This window comes from Streptopelia decaocto (assembly GCF_964273445.1).
Source record: "Streptopelia decaocto genome assembly, chromosome: 5".
Taxonomy (NCBI): Eukaryota; Metazoa; Chordata; class Aves; order Columbiformes; family Columbidae; genus Streptopelia; species Streptopelia decaocto.
The window spans coordinates 16468345-16485623 of record NC_138659.1 but is presented as its reverse complement, the minus strand read 5'-3'; the positions used below and the strand labels follow the sequence as shown (position 1 = coordinate 16485623).

At 45.2% G+C, this 17279-nt stretch overlaps 1 protein-coding gene across 6 annotated transcripts in view; it reads right to left on the bottom strand.

Moving 5' to 3' along the window:
- Nucleotides 1-17279, bottom strand: part of PACS2 (phosphofurin acidic cluster sorting protein 2) — a 75465-nt gene that overhangs the window by 25297 nt on the left and 32889 nt on the right. For 2 of the 6 annotated variants that reach the window (XM_082054846.1, XM_082054851.1), the window contains exons 5-16: nt 15194-15356; nt 14065-14138; nt 13227-13307; nt 10957-11016; nt 9548-9705; nt 7348-7438; nt 6763-6840; nt 5882-6003; nt 4991-5126; nt 4177-4281; nt 2557-2663; nt 1696-1850 (exon numbers count right to left, since the gene is read on the bottom strand). In XM_082054846.1, the coding sequence (XP_081910972.1) occupies nt 1696-1850; nt 2557-2663; nt 4177-4281; nt 4991-5126; nt 5882-6003; nt 6763-6840; nt 7348-7438; nt 9548-9705; nt 10957-11016; nt 13227-13307; nt 14065-14138; nt 15194-15356 (1330 nt within the window). The remainder of the gene's footprint in view (nt 1-1695; nt 1851-2556; nt 2664-4176; nt 4282-4990; nt 5127-5881; nt 6004-6762; nt 6841-7347; nt 7439-9547; nt 9706-10956; nt 11017-13226; nt 13308-14064; nt 14139-15193; nt 15357-17279) is intronic. The other 4 variants (XM_082054847.1, XM_082054848.1, XM_082054849.1 and 1 more) reach the window with 4 other exon arrangements.

The window sequence follows — 17279 nt, the reverse complement described above, 5'->3', positions numbered from 1 at the left end:
GCTTTCCCAGTAGCTCTCCCTGCCTGCAGGTCACCCCTGTCCAGAGGAGACAGACCCCTTCCTCCAAACACCATTCACACACCACGGCTGTTCTGTGATACTGAGAAGAGGCAATTGTCCCCATCCAGGAAAAAACACCCAGGGAGGCTTGTTTAATCAATGGAGAAGGGCTATAAGTTCAACTGATAGGCTGTAATTAAAGACAGAAGGCAGAGTCCAAGGATTACAGGGCATATGCATCAGGTCCCTGCTTGTGCTAGATAAGCCTGATGGCTCCTCTATGGGCATGGAAAGACCTCCTTGCAGAACGTTTGTGTGTCCAGCCTCCAGCCCTAGATGGAGATCTGACTTTATACTTTTATTGAGCAGGAGGGAGATGGCATTTCTGTCTCCTGGCCTCAGAAGAAGAGTTTTCTGTCCTACAGTCTTTAATGATTTGAAAATATTCTCTCTTTTAAAGTGAAACACAAGATTCAGCATGTTTTTAGGTTGTTTTTTAATCTTATAACTTACTTCGATAATTAAAAACATACCACAGAACAAAGGACTTTGATAATGGAACTGCTTCAGAACTGTGAGGACCGAAGTCCTTGGTCACACCGACTCTCATTCAGAGCACATTAAACCTTGCATAATTTTTTTGTTTGTTGTTTTTGTTTTACTCCCTAAAGGGCTCCCTCTCCTCTTCCTGACAGCCACTTTGGAAACTAAACACCTTCCTGACAGAAGAATCCAGCTCTCTTCCTCTACCTTTTTCATTTGACTTCTACAAATCCTGCCACTGTTCATGGTGCCAGGATGCAGCTTTTGACTTCCACAGCAACTGCCATCAGCTGCTCCCAAACCTAGAAGACTGGAATACACTGAGAAAAAGTACCTTTCAAGTTTTCTGTTGCCTACATCACCTAAGAGCCCTGTTCCCACAAGTCTCAGACTAGACAAGCTTCTGGCACCACCACTGGCATTGCCTAGATGCTCCTGCCCACAAGAACCACTGATCACTTGGCTTCCCAGGCCTCATCGCTGTGACATTCCTCACATTTCTGACTACAAGATGACCCCTGATGTTATTATCAGTCCACTCAACTTCCCCCAGCACAGTGATCCAAGCTGGGTACTTTCCCAGCCAGGCAGGCTTGTTGAGCTGCTGGAAGGGCAGAGATAAAATGCTGGAAAACTGAGTGAAAAACCCAAGGAGAATAGCATGTAAAGGAAAGGTCAAAAGATACATGTGATTTAAATGAAGTCTCAGCAGTTTCAGAGTCTTTAAATTTTCACACACACCCTCATCCCCATTAATATTTTCTGTGTTGGCCTCAGGGAGGCCAGAATGGTTATCACTTTGGGAAACATGGTGCCCAATGAATTTAATATTTCAGCCAGGGAAAGGGCTTGCAGAACATTATTCTATGCATTCATTGTACCATGATAAAAAGATACATAAGAGTTTCCCTGTATGTGAATGAAGTACTCAACCCCTTGCTTCAAAGAAATGTTTACCAGCAGACTTTGCCATCAAGCACCTAAAGATGAAGTTCACTCACACGAGAGCAGCACCACAAGCATGACACAATGACATGTGCCTCATTTCACAGCCATATACCTAGGCAAAGCTTCCAGGAGGGCTTCTCCCAAGGGAACACATCACATTTAACCTGTTCATCTTTCTGTGAAGAAAAATTGCTCCTTATTTACCTAGAGGGATGATCAAAAATCTCATGTAGCCAAGCCAGTCTGGGGTTTTGTGAGACAGCTGCTCTACAAAGAGCCTCAATACAGCACTGAGGTAATTCTGGGCTCCGGCCACAGCAATTTTAATTGGATTTGGAGGCTGTGAATTGCAGTTACAGCTAGACGGAAAAAGATGAAACATATTCACAATTGTGCTTCCAACCAGTTATTGCAGAACAAGTAAAAAAACCCAGTGTTTAATAACAGCCACAGCACAAGAGAGCTCATTCAATACACAAGACAATGATTACCAGCAGCTTAAAACATTATTAATAAAAATGTTAACATTGTTCAGTAACTTTCTTAATTGGTCTCCTTGCTCCTCCTTTCACACATTTTGATTATCTAAAGAGCTAGACTCAGCTATCTAGGTTAGGCTGTACCTATTGCAACTAACTGCTGTGTCAGAGAACATACTCAAGGTATCCGCAGCCTGCAGTAGGTATCTAGGGAATGCTTTGAGGAACTAATCTAGGAATTATGTGGGAGGGGGAAGCATGAACTATTGAAAAAAACTACCTATTAGATTTGCATGTTTTACTGCTTATTAGATCTGACCTACGAGGCAGCCTCCAAAGCACAAGCTTTTAAAACCACCAGTGTTGACTGAAGGAGACTTGTATCCTCACACACGCAGCAGAACAGCAATAACTTTGCAGAGCTGGCGAGTGCTGAAGAGCCACACAACTCTGACTTCAGGAGAGTAGATTGGGGAGAATCATTGGAAGGGAGAAGCATTTCTCAGCTACTGGATGGAAAACTCCCTGGACACTGCAGCACAGGAGCTGAGACTCGACAAGCAACACAAGCATGATGAGAACTTACTATCTCTGTATCCTGGAGACAATAGTGCTGAAAGCTGCCTGAATATCAGCTGAGGAGCATGTGCAGACCACTGGCAAGGTATGCTTTTGCAAGACATCTGATAGGTACTGAGGAGAGGAGAGAACAGAACATTTTATAGTCCTTTTTTTGCTACAGTTTGTTAAAGAAGAAAATCTGCCTCCCCCAGCCTCCTACGTATTCTCACATCCAAGCGTGGGCATTCTCCCCAAGCCCAATTTTTAAGAGATACAGCTATTCCCCAAATACCTCATCCTTGTGTATCACCCAAAGGAGAGCTCTTCCTCTAGGAAAATGGAAACATTGCACCTTCTTGGCAAACACCAACACTATATCCAAAGCGTGGCAACAACAGCTCTAGAACAGCGGGGGCTTTATGGCCATAGAGAGCAGGGCAGCAGCAGAAGGCCACTGGGTAAGAGCAGATGCTGTCTACTCATCTGCTTCTGGAACTGCAGTTACATCTTGTATTTCAAAAGGACTTCAACAAACCCAACGTTCCACCCACCCTCAAGCACTAAAAAAGGGAAGGGTGCTACCAGCACACATATTCTTCATGAGGGACTTTTTCCCCTTCATGCAGCTAATGGGAAACAAGTGAACACACATCTTAGGTATGCATGGACATAATATTTGTGAGACTCAGCAACTATCTCACACTTTCAGGTTCTGCACCACTACTCTGTACACCCCAGTCAACATTATCTTCATGTCCTCTGATACTGCAGGCACAAGGTGCTAAAACTACTGGAAGACAACCTACAATGCTTTCTGTCTATCTCTAGAAGGCACTTCTTTGTCTTCCAAGTATAGAGAAACTGGAACCACTAGCTCAGTTGGTATTTTTCCTCTCTCAGACAATGAGACCCTGGTTCTTCCAGAAGCAGAAAGCCAAAACAGACAACATAGCTCCACAAGCCCGGCATAAGTTCTACTGGTGACAACCACCAAGCATGTTTACTGGTTATCTTACATATGTATTTTATTGCTTTCTCAGACTACGGTTCTGAAAGGAACAACAGTTGTTCCAAACTCATAACAAACTCCCCCATGTTGCCAGCATAAGCAGGCACTGCTCAGGGTTCTCCTTAACACAACTATCGCTCAACTCAGAAAAGATAAGGTGACGTACCTGTGGACAGGAATCACAAGTGTGCATGCAAGGCAACAGAGCTGACCTGAAATATTTTCTCCTGTGTTGACCACCTGTGCCTAGAAATCTGAGTCTAAACCACAGGTCAGTCCTCCCTGCTTCCTTTGCCCCAGTCTACCACAGCTGAGAGGCGGGCTCTTGAGTGCAAGTGTCTAGCCATTCCCAGAGTGCTGCTAACCAGACGGAATGGCATTTCCTAGAAGAAAAAAAACCTCTGCAGAAAGACTCAGGTGGCAAAGACTGACAAGATCCACAGCATCGCCTGGTCAAATGAAATCCAATCTGTAGGCACTGAACACTCAGTATGCTGCCAGCCCCCACGCACCACCACTGCTCTTCCAACCAAGCAGCAGAACCTACTTGGTTAGTGGTAGAGCTCAAGGCCTGTCCATTCCTGAGGAGGAACAGTGAAGGAGAACTGTGCTTCAGGTAACGTCTCCTGCCTTTACCTGGCCTTGCCAGTCAGAAGTATTGACAAGAATAATGTTTTCTGGCAGCTGATCATCGGAAACCAGGATGTGATTTAGTTGGTCATACACTGTTTTCCTGGGGATCTGGAAATAAAGACACAGAGAACAGTAGGAGATGTCAGCTCTAATCATTAAGCCATCAGCTCCGCCTCTTGCAGTTCATGAGAGGTGGTTGTGCGTGGCTGGCCAGTGCTCAGTCACCCTGTCACCAAAGGCATACAGGCAGCCCTGCCAGCTGCTGGGACTGACACCCATCGGCTTCTTCAATACTGCACTATTCTGCAGGCTCCTCCATTAGCCAGCTTCGTTTTGTTGGCCATTACTCCTTCTGCCATGCACTTTTACTTATATCACTTCATATCAGCTAACAGTAGCCCAAGGAATTTTGGATTCATAAAAGCCAGGAACAGTCTCCAACAAGGGAATTAAGTGAGCCCTGCAGCTAACAAAAGCATGGCATACATGCTCTGCACGTCAGCCCCCTTTTGCAATCCCTAGCAATTTGACTTATTTCAAAGGAGTAATTTCCTCAACAGACCCGTGTTCATTTCTAATAATGACAATCTGTTCCAGTGTTTTCAGTTTATGGCAGGCTGACAAAGCTGGCGAAACCCAGCAGACTGGATGGAAGATAAACTATCAGCCAAGACAAATTCCCTCCTTCCTGAAGCTGCAGGGCCCAGTTTCTTTCCAGCAGGGACAACAATTGGACCACAAGGAAAGGGACCACAGGAGGCAGTTGGAGAAGAGGAAAAACTACAAGTGGCTGCAGAGACAGGAATCTTTATCACACCTGTAAGTGATGCCGGGTGTCTGGAGAGCGTTCATTGTCCAGACTGTTCGCTCTCTCGTTCTGTGGCCTCACTGGCTGCCTCTCCTTCAGAGACGTGCTCCTTCCCCGACGTCCCGTCTGCTTCCCTTCAGACCTGCTGGAGAGATGTGCCTGCATTCCAGAGCTGGCTCATATCTGAGTGATGTACACCTCCCAAATCCCAGATCACCCAGTCTGACAACAATGTGAGTGGAGGCATTGGGGAATTGTGTACATAGATCTGAGCTAGAGACCTACTAATTCTGCTTCTGATAGTGGAGGGCACACAGTTCAGCTACAGAACATGTTCCCAGGAGTCCCAGGCATATTTCCACAGCCCATGCTGAGACACACAACATCACCCTGTTACTGCTACACCAGCATAATAGGATCCAGCCATGCAAACTGCAGTCACACACGCAAAAGCAGCACAGCAACACCACTTTGAAAGAACATCTATTTGCCTGCAAATGACCGGAGAACTATATGGTGGGGTTGCTGAAGCCCACATTCACTACCCTATTTGGGAAGGTTTAACAGGACATAGGTTAGACTTGACAACCACATTTAAGGCCAAAATCTGCATCAGACTTTGACTTTACAACAGTATCTTCAAGCAAGCATCTCCAGGGTTTTATAAAAACTTCCTTGGACATGGAATGGTTACAACACAGGAGACACAAGAAATCTTAGAGCAGTGCTGCCCTTCAGGATTCTGAGCATTCATTTATCAAGTACTCAGTTCAGTGCCTGAACACAAGGAGGGTCTCCTTGCAGTCTGTGGCTTAAGGCCACCCTGAACAAATGCTAGCAAGCTGTCTGTGACTTCCCAAGCAGCCTTGCAACAGGGGCAGGGCTGCATCACCACTCTACCTGGTGGACGGGATAATGAGGGACTCTGTCTTAGTGATCTTCCCACTGGGTGGGAGCTTCTCGACAAACACATCTGGCATGGGAAGTTCAGTTTCCTGGGCCTCGGCTTGCTGGTTAGATTCCTGCAAAAACACAGGGAACAGAGTCATCAGGAACAAACCCTCCCTTCTGTCTCACCACAAGGGCTGGCAGGAGGGACCACGTTCATCTCTGTCTGGAGCACACTCTTCTAGACATGCCGCTCACTGCCATAAAGGAGAAACCATAAGGGCTCTCCGGAGCTACCAGTTCCCAGCTCTGCCTCACAAGCGAGCTGGGGGTAGGAAAGGTGCTCAGGTACACCACAGCAAACAGGCATCTCCCCAGCTCAAAGCCAGGAACATGCCTCCTCATGCAACACAGATTAATTCAGCTCACCCAGATGAACTAAGCAGAGGGAGAAAGACATGGGAAAAATGTTACAAACTGCATGTCCCTGGAAGAGCAACCTGAGCTTTGAGATTTTTTTACCCCAGGACCAGCTTGATTTCTGCCAATTCAGCTTGAAGAAATACTCCCTATGAAATGGAACAGCCCTGAAAAACACTTTTCAGGACGATACACGTGCTCAGTAGTGCACTTTGGGCCAGCCTTCCTCAAAACAAGAGAAATGCTGTTTAAACAGGTCTCATTTCAGTTTCAAAAGGTTAAAACACAAGAACCTCCAACAACTAAGGTCAGAAGGAGAACTCAGCATTATTTTCATCACTGCAGCTAACGTTACCTACGGAAGTTATGTTGCTTGTGCAATTGTATGAATGCACAGACATGCCACAGACTGCAGTCCACAGCTGACACCCAAAGTGACAGGAGGAACATTAACAAGTGCATTTTCAACTTACATAACAGACAGTGTCAGAAATACTGTCCCCTGCATGCTTGGTTCCAAGACTTTTTGTCTTTTCAGGCACTTCTACCTGCTTGAGAAGAGAAAAATCATTAGGAGATACGGCACCAGCATGGTTTTCAGCCACACTCTCTGAAATCAGGTGTTTCAAAAGACACACTTCTCTGCTTAAACATTGCACAGCCCTAGAGAATGACCAGAAGTGCTTCTTGGTCACACCAGGACCGAACACAGTGTGGGCTGTGGCAAAGCAATAGCTGATGCACAACCAACAGCACAGGCAAGGAAGTGCCCTGGAATAGGACTGATATTCTATGTGCCTGATTTGCTATTCATACCATTAGCAAGTATTCAGTACGTAACATGAAGATGTCCCCTTGAGTTAATACTTGGTTTAAAATAAAAAAACCCCACCACCCCCCAAAACAACAACATGTCGTCTTAGCAAAATATTCATATCTCCGCATCAAAGTCTTTGGAGGAGATCAGAGAAGGTACTTTAATTGATGCATGCAAACAGAGACAGTGCAGGTCTGCTATATTACCTGCAGATAGACAAGCTTCTAGAAACATGACTTACAGGACTTGATGGCTCCTTCTGGCTCCTGATACTGTGGATACTACCAATTTCTGTCTGAGAGCTGGAGTGTGACAGTCCTTCAAAATAAGGTCTGAATAAGGAAAGCAAAACCAGTTGCATATTATTAAAAACACCAAGAGAGAAAGCCCACCACATTCACAGCAAAGCAACATAACTGTTCTCAGGGTGTCTTACTGCTCCCCAATGGTTCCAGTAAAATTTATAGGCTACTTTTGAAACCATGGGGAGGTGTCCAGGACAGCAAGAAAACCCAGAAAGTCCAGGGAGCCCTGTCTAGCCCCCATATTAACCAATCAACATCCATCTAATGGATCCAACAGGTCACCCATCACACAACAGACCATATTATAAAGCTCTTACTCAGAACACCTGCACATTCTGACACTACACACCAAACAGCAACTTTAGTTTCCATAAAATCCAGGACAAGTGGGTCCAGCATTTTCCCACAGCAGAAGAGAACCCACATTGACCCCACACAAGCAGTGGTATCCTCACTATCCCAAGCACCAGGTGCAAAGCTTCACATTGCAATTCTTGTTTCAGCTTTGCAAATGCTGATTGAACTACAGGCCACTCCAGAGAGGTTCTAGCTCAACTGAAATACAGTAAGTAGAGCTACTGCCCCTACAGACATTCTGCTCCTGTGGGTAAGCGATTCTTGGTGCGAATACGCATCTTATTTCCAGCTTGCCATCTGGATTTGGCTGCCAGCCCTAGGATCCAATTACAGATTTGCTCAGTAAGATAAGGTAGCGCATACAATCAGATTGCGCTTCCACAAGAAAAGGCAGCTCATCACACCAGGCTACAAGGCTTAATTACCATTTAAGGAACTGATTTCTTTTTTTTGTTGAAGGGAAAACCTGCCTACAAGCATCAGCATTTATCGCATCCCTTTCAAGATACAAAGACAAGAACTGAACACAGCAAACCACAAAGTGTCTCCCCAGGACCAGACACAGCAAGTTCTTATTCCAGCAATATTCCAGCAACCACACATCCCAGAACAGTTACCTACTCAGCTCCAGGGAACAAGATATGAGCTCTCAGTGTGTATAGTACAACATTTTGGATTGTTTCAAAGCAGCTGCTTACCACAACACATTTACTTTCAAATTCCTTCAAGGTAGGGCCTACCAACTGGCAATATATTGGGTGAAGTTCCAAATGTCTTTATAAGCCACCAGCCCCATCACTCACCACTGCTGCAGTCACCACTGCACTCACCACCAGTCTATCCTTAACACCTTCTGGCTCACTGACAGGAAATAAGTCACTCCAAACTCAAAATCTTAGCCCAACTAGGTTATTCTACATTAATTAGGATATTATGACACTGGTAATTAGCTGGCATTTAGCAGACACTGTACTGACCAGCTGCAGGGGTAGGCTCTGCTTGTTATACAGCCATACAGGCCAGAGCATACAACCACATGTCAGTCAGAAGCATGAGCATGGCTCAGTCTCACGTTTTTGGTCTTTATTTGGCAGGGACATGACACAGCTCTGTTAGCTCGGGGTTCTGCATCTGCCTGAGACCCTGAGCCAGCGATCCCCAGCCCAGCTCCATAGTCCTGTGGTTGCTCACACATCAGTGCCCACAACAGCTGCTTCTGAACAGGCTTGTGTGTATCTACGTGTGCTGCAGTCAGTCTCCTTGGCCCTGATGAGCTCCTCTGTTTCCCACAGTTCCGCTTCCTTAATCCTTGCAAAGACTCCACACAGGGTCTTCTCAGCTTTTCCAGAAAGACAGAGTCTGCCTTGTCCATCCCTGCCTCTAATCCTGAAGTTTCCAACTGCATCTTCTGCCTCAGCACAGATTTTCTGGTTGTTTCTAACACATCTTCAAAATACCTATGCAGAGTTTAACTCTACTGCCTGTTAGCAATTCCTACCCCTGCGCTCAGGTGGTGGGGCAGGCAGAACATCTGCAAAGGGAACAAGAATGGAATGAGACTGAAGGGAAGTCACACCCCCCACCAACACCCCCAGCTCACAAGCAGTCATTCACATTGTAACAGCACACACTTGGGCTACCAGGGCAGGTCAAGAAGAGGAAAAAAAACAAGATGGAGAGGTGGGGAAAGAAAAAAAAAAAAAAAAAAAAAAAAATCTAATCTGCACTGACGCTGTGCATGGTCTCTCTCTGCCCCAGAATCAGCCACCCCACACTTACTTTAACTTTGGCTTTGGAGTGCTCAAGACACTGTCATCATCCTCCATTTCTGGCCCGCTGTCACTAGGGTTCTCTATATCCAGTGTGTCATACAAAAGGTCCAAGTCCTCCTCCACCTCTGGAACGTGCTCTGCCGGGTCCTGCTCTGAATCCAGGACCTGCATGCAGGACAAAAGCAGTGATCACTGATTCTGCCAGGAGCCAGACCGAGCCCACATCTCCTGAGGTCCACCAAGGATGGCAGCACACCAGTCTGGTGAGTAAGATTCTGTTCCTAGTGCAAGGATACTACATCCAACAGAAACTTTAAGAGAAGTGCTTGGGGCTTGGGTCAAGCTTGTCAGTGTCTGGTTAACAAGCTATTAGCCAGAGATGTCCATTATTCAACCCTATTCTATAAACAAAGCTTTAAAAAGGTCCCTAATGCAGCTCCAGTTTTCTTAGAAAAAACATAGAAATGCAGTACTCCCAGTGTAACCCGTCTTGGGTTTTACTGAAAAAGTTGCCATGACACCTCCTGATTTGATACCAAAGCAGTTAGAAATGACAAAACTGTCCACAAGAGGCACCTGAAACTCCAACAAGGATCAGATGCCAGCCACACACAAAGCCGAAGAGAACAGGTATCTCACACAAAACTTGCACAGGTTGCTTTGCAGATACACCAGAGTAAACAGGCAGCTGTGCACAGTTCAGGGCTTGCTTTTTGAATGGCAGTTCCAGAAAAAAAGTGGCAGCTCAGCTGGCTGAGACCTCAGCTATGGGTGCTGACTCTGCTGAGCTAACTTGGGAAGAACAGCAAAGCTAACAGGACTGTTTGGAAGGGTAAGAAAGCATGAGGAGTTACTCTTTCCCACAAGCCACAAAATGAGCCCAAAGCCATAAAGCCAATTGAGATTTAACTGGTTTTATATTAACATTACACAGGTTTCTTGGGTCCTGGATCTCTTTCCTTTTCAGCTCTGACCAGACAGCTGACTCTCCTGTGGACCTGTGTTCCCTATCCAAGTTTTTAATGTCTTGCCTGGCTGTTCTAGTAACATGATCAAATAGGCTGGGATTTAACTTCACAAGCAATATACACCATAGACGACTTGCCTTTGAAAGGGTCAAAGCAGCCTGCAAAGGGTTCAAAGCAGTCTGCAAAACTAATGAGTGTACACATGGTTGCCAAAATCTGCTCTTGGTAAAACATGATGTAGAAAATGTCTTACGACATTTTAAAGTTGGCCCTCAAGCCTCTGTGCAAGGCCAGGGCATAAGGAGAGGTCACATCCACTGCAGACTTGAAAACAAAAGGAAGGGAACTGGAGGAAGGAAACAGGAAAATGTTCCTGAAGACTAAAGCAAGATGCACCAAGCAGAGGGCAACACACAAGACAAGAAGGCTTACAGAATTAATTACTTACCTCATCAGACACTTTAAACCTCTTCAGCAGTGCCACAACCTTCTGCTTGAAGTTTTGTTGCTGCAAGTCAAAGACACTTTTACATGAGTAAAGTGTTAAGTGAACTGTTTTCTCCCAGTCTGCAAGAAGCTCAAACATATCTGACACTAGTGCTCTAGTTGTGGCCTCAATCAAACAGCTCCTGGCACCACAAACTAAGCCTCTGCTGTTCTTATGCCAAAATCAGCTTTTCCCCATGTATGATACTTTCATTCCTGCATTACAATAACCTAGGTCCCACTCCACCAAGCGTTATTAATCTTCTGGACCTGACGGACGGCACACCACTCTTGGTTGGACACACAATGGATAATGAAGTATTTTACCTGCCAGATCGCCTCCTGTATCTATTTGATATATTTCTGGCAAACATTTGACAGTCAGCTTTTCTGATTCTTAACAAGGGTGAGCCAACACAAGCATCTACCCACTGACCCAAAGTACAAATGTGTTTTCTAACAAATAAAGCACTGATTTTTCCAGGAGCTTGCAGTTTATCCTGGCAGGCTCATTTATTTGACTAGCAGCACCGTTGAAAAGTTGTGGGGCTTGTTCTCAACACTTGCCTATCAGAAAAATGCTGAGTCTGATACCCCCAGATCCTGGACACAGCAGGCACCAAGTCCAAAACAACACAAGCCAAAACGCTGCACTGCCTTTGTGTTTCCTTGCCCCCAAGGGCTCCCTCTCTCTTGCAGGACCAAAAAGCTGAGATTTGCCATGAGCTGCCCAGCCCTTCTCCATCCATCACTGTGCAACCTAGTATGTATTTAGGTTATACATTCTGAAGAAAAGAAAGATAAGAATAGGCCAGGTGTGAGTGCTGGCACAGAGCATTTGAGGTGGCATCCCTGCATCAGGAGGAAAGGGAGGAGAAAATGGTTGGCACCAAGCCACTCTTACGTGAAGGAAGTTGCTCTTTTCTGGCTCTCCTGTATCTCACATGAGCTGCTCTTGGAAGTCCAACTGCCTGCTCCCACTCTGGCCTCAGACACTTCACACTGCCGCATGCCTCCAAACCTAACCCTTTACCTCTGAACTTGGATCCTGCGAGCTGCAACCACCTTCTAGACTGCCGAAATTTAGGTGAAATAAATCCACCAGGCCTCAGACGAGACTCTCCAAAGACTGCCCTGTTTCTGTCCCCAATGCACTTGTGAGGTTGAGCTGTCCTCTGGCTCAGGATGCCAAGCAGAACCATCCATCACACAGTAGCTCAGGTGACATGGCAAGAGCTGTTTGCTGGCATTAATGGTTTGACAGCTGGCAGACAGGAGGCCTGTTTTGGAGCTGGGTTGATGCTAACTGGCAGCATCAAACCCAGTTTTGCAAAAACCCCACATGTTGCAGGTTCAGTATCAGTTCAGAGGTTGGGGCTAGAAAGATGTTATTATGAGGAAGTTATTTGCTTAATAACCAAGTGGTGTATTTTGTCCTGCCTGGTCCCTGCCTCTTGAAAATAATACTAAGGACACCAAGGACATGAATTAGCATGTTCCTGGTCTCACAGGGTCTTTTTTGTGCCAGATTCATGTCAAAGTAGGGTTTATTTCAGACCTTATCAAAACATGGATTTCAGAAACAGCCTCACAGGAGGTACGATGATCTCCAAACTTACTCCTAATTCCAAAAACAACCTTAGCCTGTCCTGGTGATTCTGAGTTATTGTCATCACAGGCATGCATAAACACTTGCATATGCAGAAAGCTGCATTATGGCACGGGCAAACACAAGTCACTGCTCCACACTGAAGTGCAGCCTTGCAGGCATAGACATGCTTGCTGGGAGACGGTGGATAGCTGCATGCAACTTACCGAAGCTTTCAATATCCAGCTATTTCTTTTGCCTCAGCACCACATGCATCTGTCAAGCTCCAGCCCCTCTCTGAGCTACTTCATTTTAAAACCGTCCCACTGGCCTCTCCCACACAGAGCACAAACAGAAGAGCTTTCCTTCCCTTAAAGCTACTTCCAGGATTTATGTGAGCATGGATCCTGCAATGGCTTCTTCACAGGGGTGGAATTTCATACACTTAGATGACAGCACATGCACACACCTTGGACAGTCCCACTCCCTGAACTGGCTGCTTTTGCTAACTCTCCACATGCTGCAATCGTACTCCCAAGCCCTCTGCTGGGCCAGCACGTCTGGTGCTGCTGCTCCCATAAGCCACATGCACTGCGCGTCCTCGCCAAACCCCATCTGTGTTAGTAAAACTAATTTCCACCGACCCTGGTTATGGACGTCGTTCTTACTATCGATCTCCGCTGCTTCTTGGGCTTCCCCAGCTCGTACTCATCATCATCCAAATCCTGAACAGAAAGAGGATTCCTGTGTTACCTTTGTGACTTGGGGACACATGAGCATTTAAGTGCTAAAACCATTCCCTCTATGAAGATGAACCTGCTGCTCTGTCTTTCAGGCTTTCAGCATTTGTCTTAATTGCAATTATGATGTTTGATGGCAGAGGGAAAAGGAAGTGAACCAGGTCTGCAGAGAGCCAGGAGTAACAACTTGGAGAGGTGAAACACCCTAGTTCTACACTCAAGGAACAAGGATAGCCACAGACCCGCATTTTGGTGGGTTCCTCTCTCAGCACCCTCCAAGAGATGCAAGGCCAATACGAACCAAACTCAAAAGCATCTCACATCTACCCAGGGCATTCTCTACAAGGACCTATTTTGCAGATGGTATTAAAGAGTAAAGATTGACTCAGACCCCACTGGCCCTTTAATTACAGCTGGGGATCTAGCTGGGCTCTTTGAATCCAATCAGCATTACAGAAGCAATCAACTGATGCTTTGACCATTAAGCAGAGAAACACACAAAGATGCTAATGTTTCAGTGTTTAAAGGAATCTCAAGTCTAAACACATGAAGAGAAATTACAGCATGGTGGAATAAATGGGTTACTAGCTGCAGTGGCAGAAGGCCCTGCACAAACACTTGGTGACAGTCTCGCACTGTCATGGTTTAGCTAAAGAAATAGGCTTTTAGTTTCAATCATGAGCTGAGAGTGTATATGCTCTACTGAAGCTCTCACACGGAGAAGCCATGCCCTAAACAGTACCTGGCCCTGTACGGCATCATCACTGGCCTCCTGCTCAGAAGAGAAGCTCTCGTACTCTTCCTCGGAATAGTTGTCTGAAAGGGAAGGAAAGAGGGGAGAGATCCTGTGAAATTCCTTTAAGGTGAGGGGACAGTCATCTCAGGAGCAGAAACTGCCATCTAACAGCCACAAAGCAAGAAAGGAGGCACACGAGGAGATGCCTGCCAGTTTATCTTCTATCTGCGCTAGAACCACTGAGATGAGAAATGCCTGGAGGTACGGAACAAGGAGAAATCTCGTGATAGGAAGGAAGGACCAGAAAACAGATACGGCTCCTTGAAACACCACCCTTTTTGCCATGGCAAGAACCACTTGGTAGACAGCAGCAAGTAAAGAGGTTTCTGCACATGGGAAATTACTTTTCCCCCTAACATGGGCATAACTGGCTTAAAGAATCAAAGTAAGACAGGCCAGGAGAGCCTAAATCCTTTATTGAAACGACACTTGGGTAAGCTGCCCAGCCTTGGGCAACACCACACAAGCAACTGTATGCACTACCTTCAACAGCCACTCTTCTAGCAGTGAGCAGAAGGCTGGTACCACACAAAAAGATTGTCACGAGTAGAAAACAAATTACTTCCCTATATATTGCATAAAACCATGGATTTATACTCATTAAACTAGGCCACAGTCCATAGCAAAACAGGTTGCGGGCTTGCGGGTCTCATCTAAGTTAATGAGATTTATTGTAGAATATTCAAAGGAAAACTAATTCGGAAAAATAGCTTAAATGTGAACCTCCTGAATACAACACTGTTAGCCAGGTGAGAAGCTCCAGGTTCTCAACATACCCACCAGTAATGGTGGAAGAGCATTGCCAAGAACACAGCTAACCCTTGCTGGATGGCTCAGGACTGGTGTGAGACACAGGAGCAGCTTCGACAATTCAATCCCTTACTCCTGTCACACTCCCTGCTTACACAGCAACAGGTTTGCAAAGTCGGTTTTCTTTGCATTAATCAGTTATAGACACAGCAACTTGTGTAAACCAGTTTTCATTTGTCCCAGGAAGCACCTAAGCCCAGGTGGCATTTAATTCCAGCTAGGTCAGGAAGACACTGGTCCTCAGAGCAGGTGGTTCTACTCTTACCTGTAGACTTGATTTTCTGGCTGGGCTGCATAGTGCTGTCGTCATGGTCAATTGGCTGACTTGACAAGGAGAAGATCCAGATTTCTGCTACCTTCACTGCAGCCTCTTTGATGTTGCTGAAAAGGCTCAGAACCTGCCCACCTTCTGTTGGGTGCTGCATGACCTGAGACGGAAATTAAGCAGTACAAATCTGCATATAAATGTATTTAAACTTGCATCATTTGCATACTACAAGAGTTATTTATGTTAATAGAGTTACTCTACATTTCCAAGTACAAAAGCAAGCCAACACACTGCAACTGCAGGAGCCACTTGCAGGCAACACACTATGCTGGTAGAGATTTTATTTGACTACTAGTAGGAGTGATGAAGGGAAAGAAAAAGCCTCTGAGCTTGACATTAGCTTATCTTTGAAGCACAATACTCAGCTACCTCATTACTGTGTATTTGTTTACACAGCACAGTCCTGATTTCCATTATCCAGTTACCAACCCTATGAACGTCTAATTAAGGAACTTAATTTTGTGTTAAAGTCCAGCAGACAAGTCAGTAAAGGCAAAAATTCTTGGTGAGATACAGATGCAAAGCGCTTCCTAAAGCAAAAATCGCTGGTCCAGAGAGCTGGCACCTGAATCTCAGAGGAGGCAGCCAGCCCAGGATAATGAAGCAGTGGGTCATGAAAAACAAGACAATGGTGGAGACAGAGGGACATCTCAGTGTGGGTTTCTCCATTCTCACTCACAGGGCTCTGCCCAGAACCTCAGACTTACCTTCTCCTGCCCCGCAGGAGTTAGAAAGCGCTTCCCCATGCCTGCACCTCAGTTTTCTAACACACACCAGGCTGCTCTGTCAGCTCCTCACAAGGCTTTATGAAGACCTGAGTTGATGGGGAACATATGGCCTCCCTGCTCTGAAATGGCTCAGACTCACAATTCCAACTCATTGCTTTGCTTCAGCAGCTAAGAGAATTTTTTTAATTTTATGGAATGTGTCAGTGCTGTTTAGGGGTCATTATACTACAAACTGCAAAAGGTGAGGGGGGCTTGTAAAATTTGTTTTCCTGAAGTCTTCGATTTCAGAAATATTCCAGATGAGCTGGAGAGCAGCTATTTCCTAGCACAGCGAATCTTTGAAAATGTTTGACTTTCTGACCTCAGTCAGCTGACACTACAAAAAGACAAAAGACAAACCACATGCAGCAGCAAATGCCCAACACTTAAAAGTTCACTGATTGGTCTAATTAAGGGCCCCACATGTTTTCAGCCTTTCAGCAGTATTTAATTTCTAGTTCTTAAACAAATCAAACACACTACAGGAAAAATGTTAGCTACACCATCACAAACCAGAATTTGGCCAGTTGAAATGTGGAGTTACCATTTACTGCATGTCTAAGGGAAGCTGAACTTTGCATACAAGAAGTGGTCTTTATAAGGAGTTATTTAACACAGTAATGACTCGCAACAGCATAATACTAGCTTATTTTAGCTGGAAGTGATTTGTTGACAGAATGCAGTCTGATGAAAAATACTGGCATTAAGCTGAACTTGCTACTGCTAAGCCCATCTCTAAATTCTCAGAAACAGAAACCGCAGAGATTAAACAGGGCATGAAATAATGAAGCATGGAGCTAAGCCATTCAGAAAGCCTTAGTGAATAATTTAGCCATACTTGATTCTGGCATTAATTTTCAGATGTAAATCTGAAAATTTTATCATTTACCTCTCATGAATAGAATTCCACATAAATTACCAACAGCCATGAAATAAGAATTGCAAAGCATGTTTCATGCAAAATGAGAGAAACTATTTGATCCTGAACTATTATACAGTGGCACAGAGAAGCACAGTAAACCTTGATTTAACTTTAATATTTCATAGGGTTGGAAGGCTTGCACGAGTGACCCTGTCTTGTTCTACACTCTAAAAAAAACACAAAAAACAAAACCCTCACAAGTTAATAAGCTAGCCTTGTGAAAGCTTTAGCTCTCAAGATGCTACCCAGAAAATGTCAAATATTTTTACTCCGTAGTAAAATCTGTTTAAAATATTGCCCGGTGAATACTGATTACAGTTAAGATAGCTATATA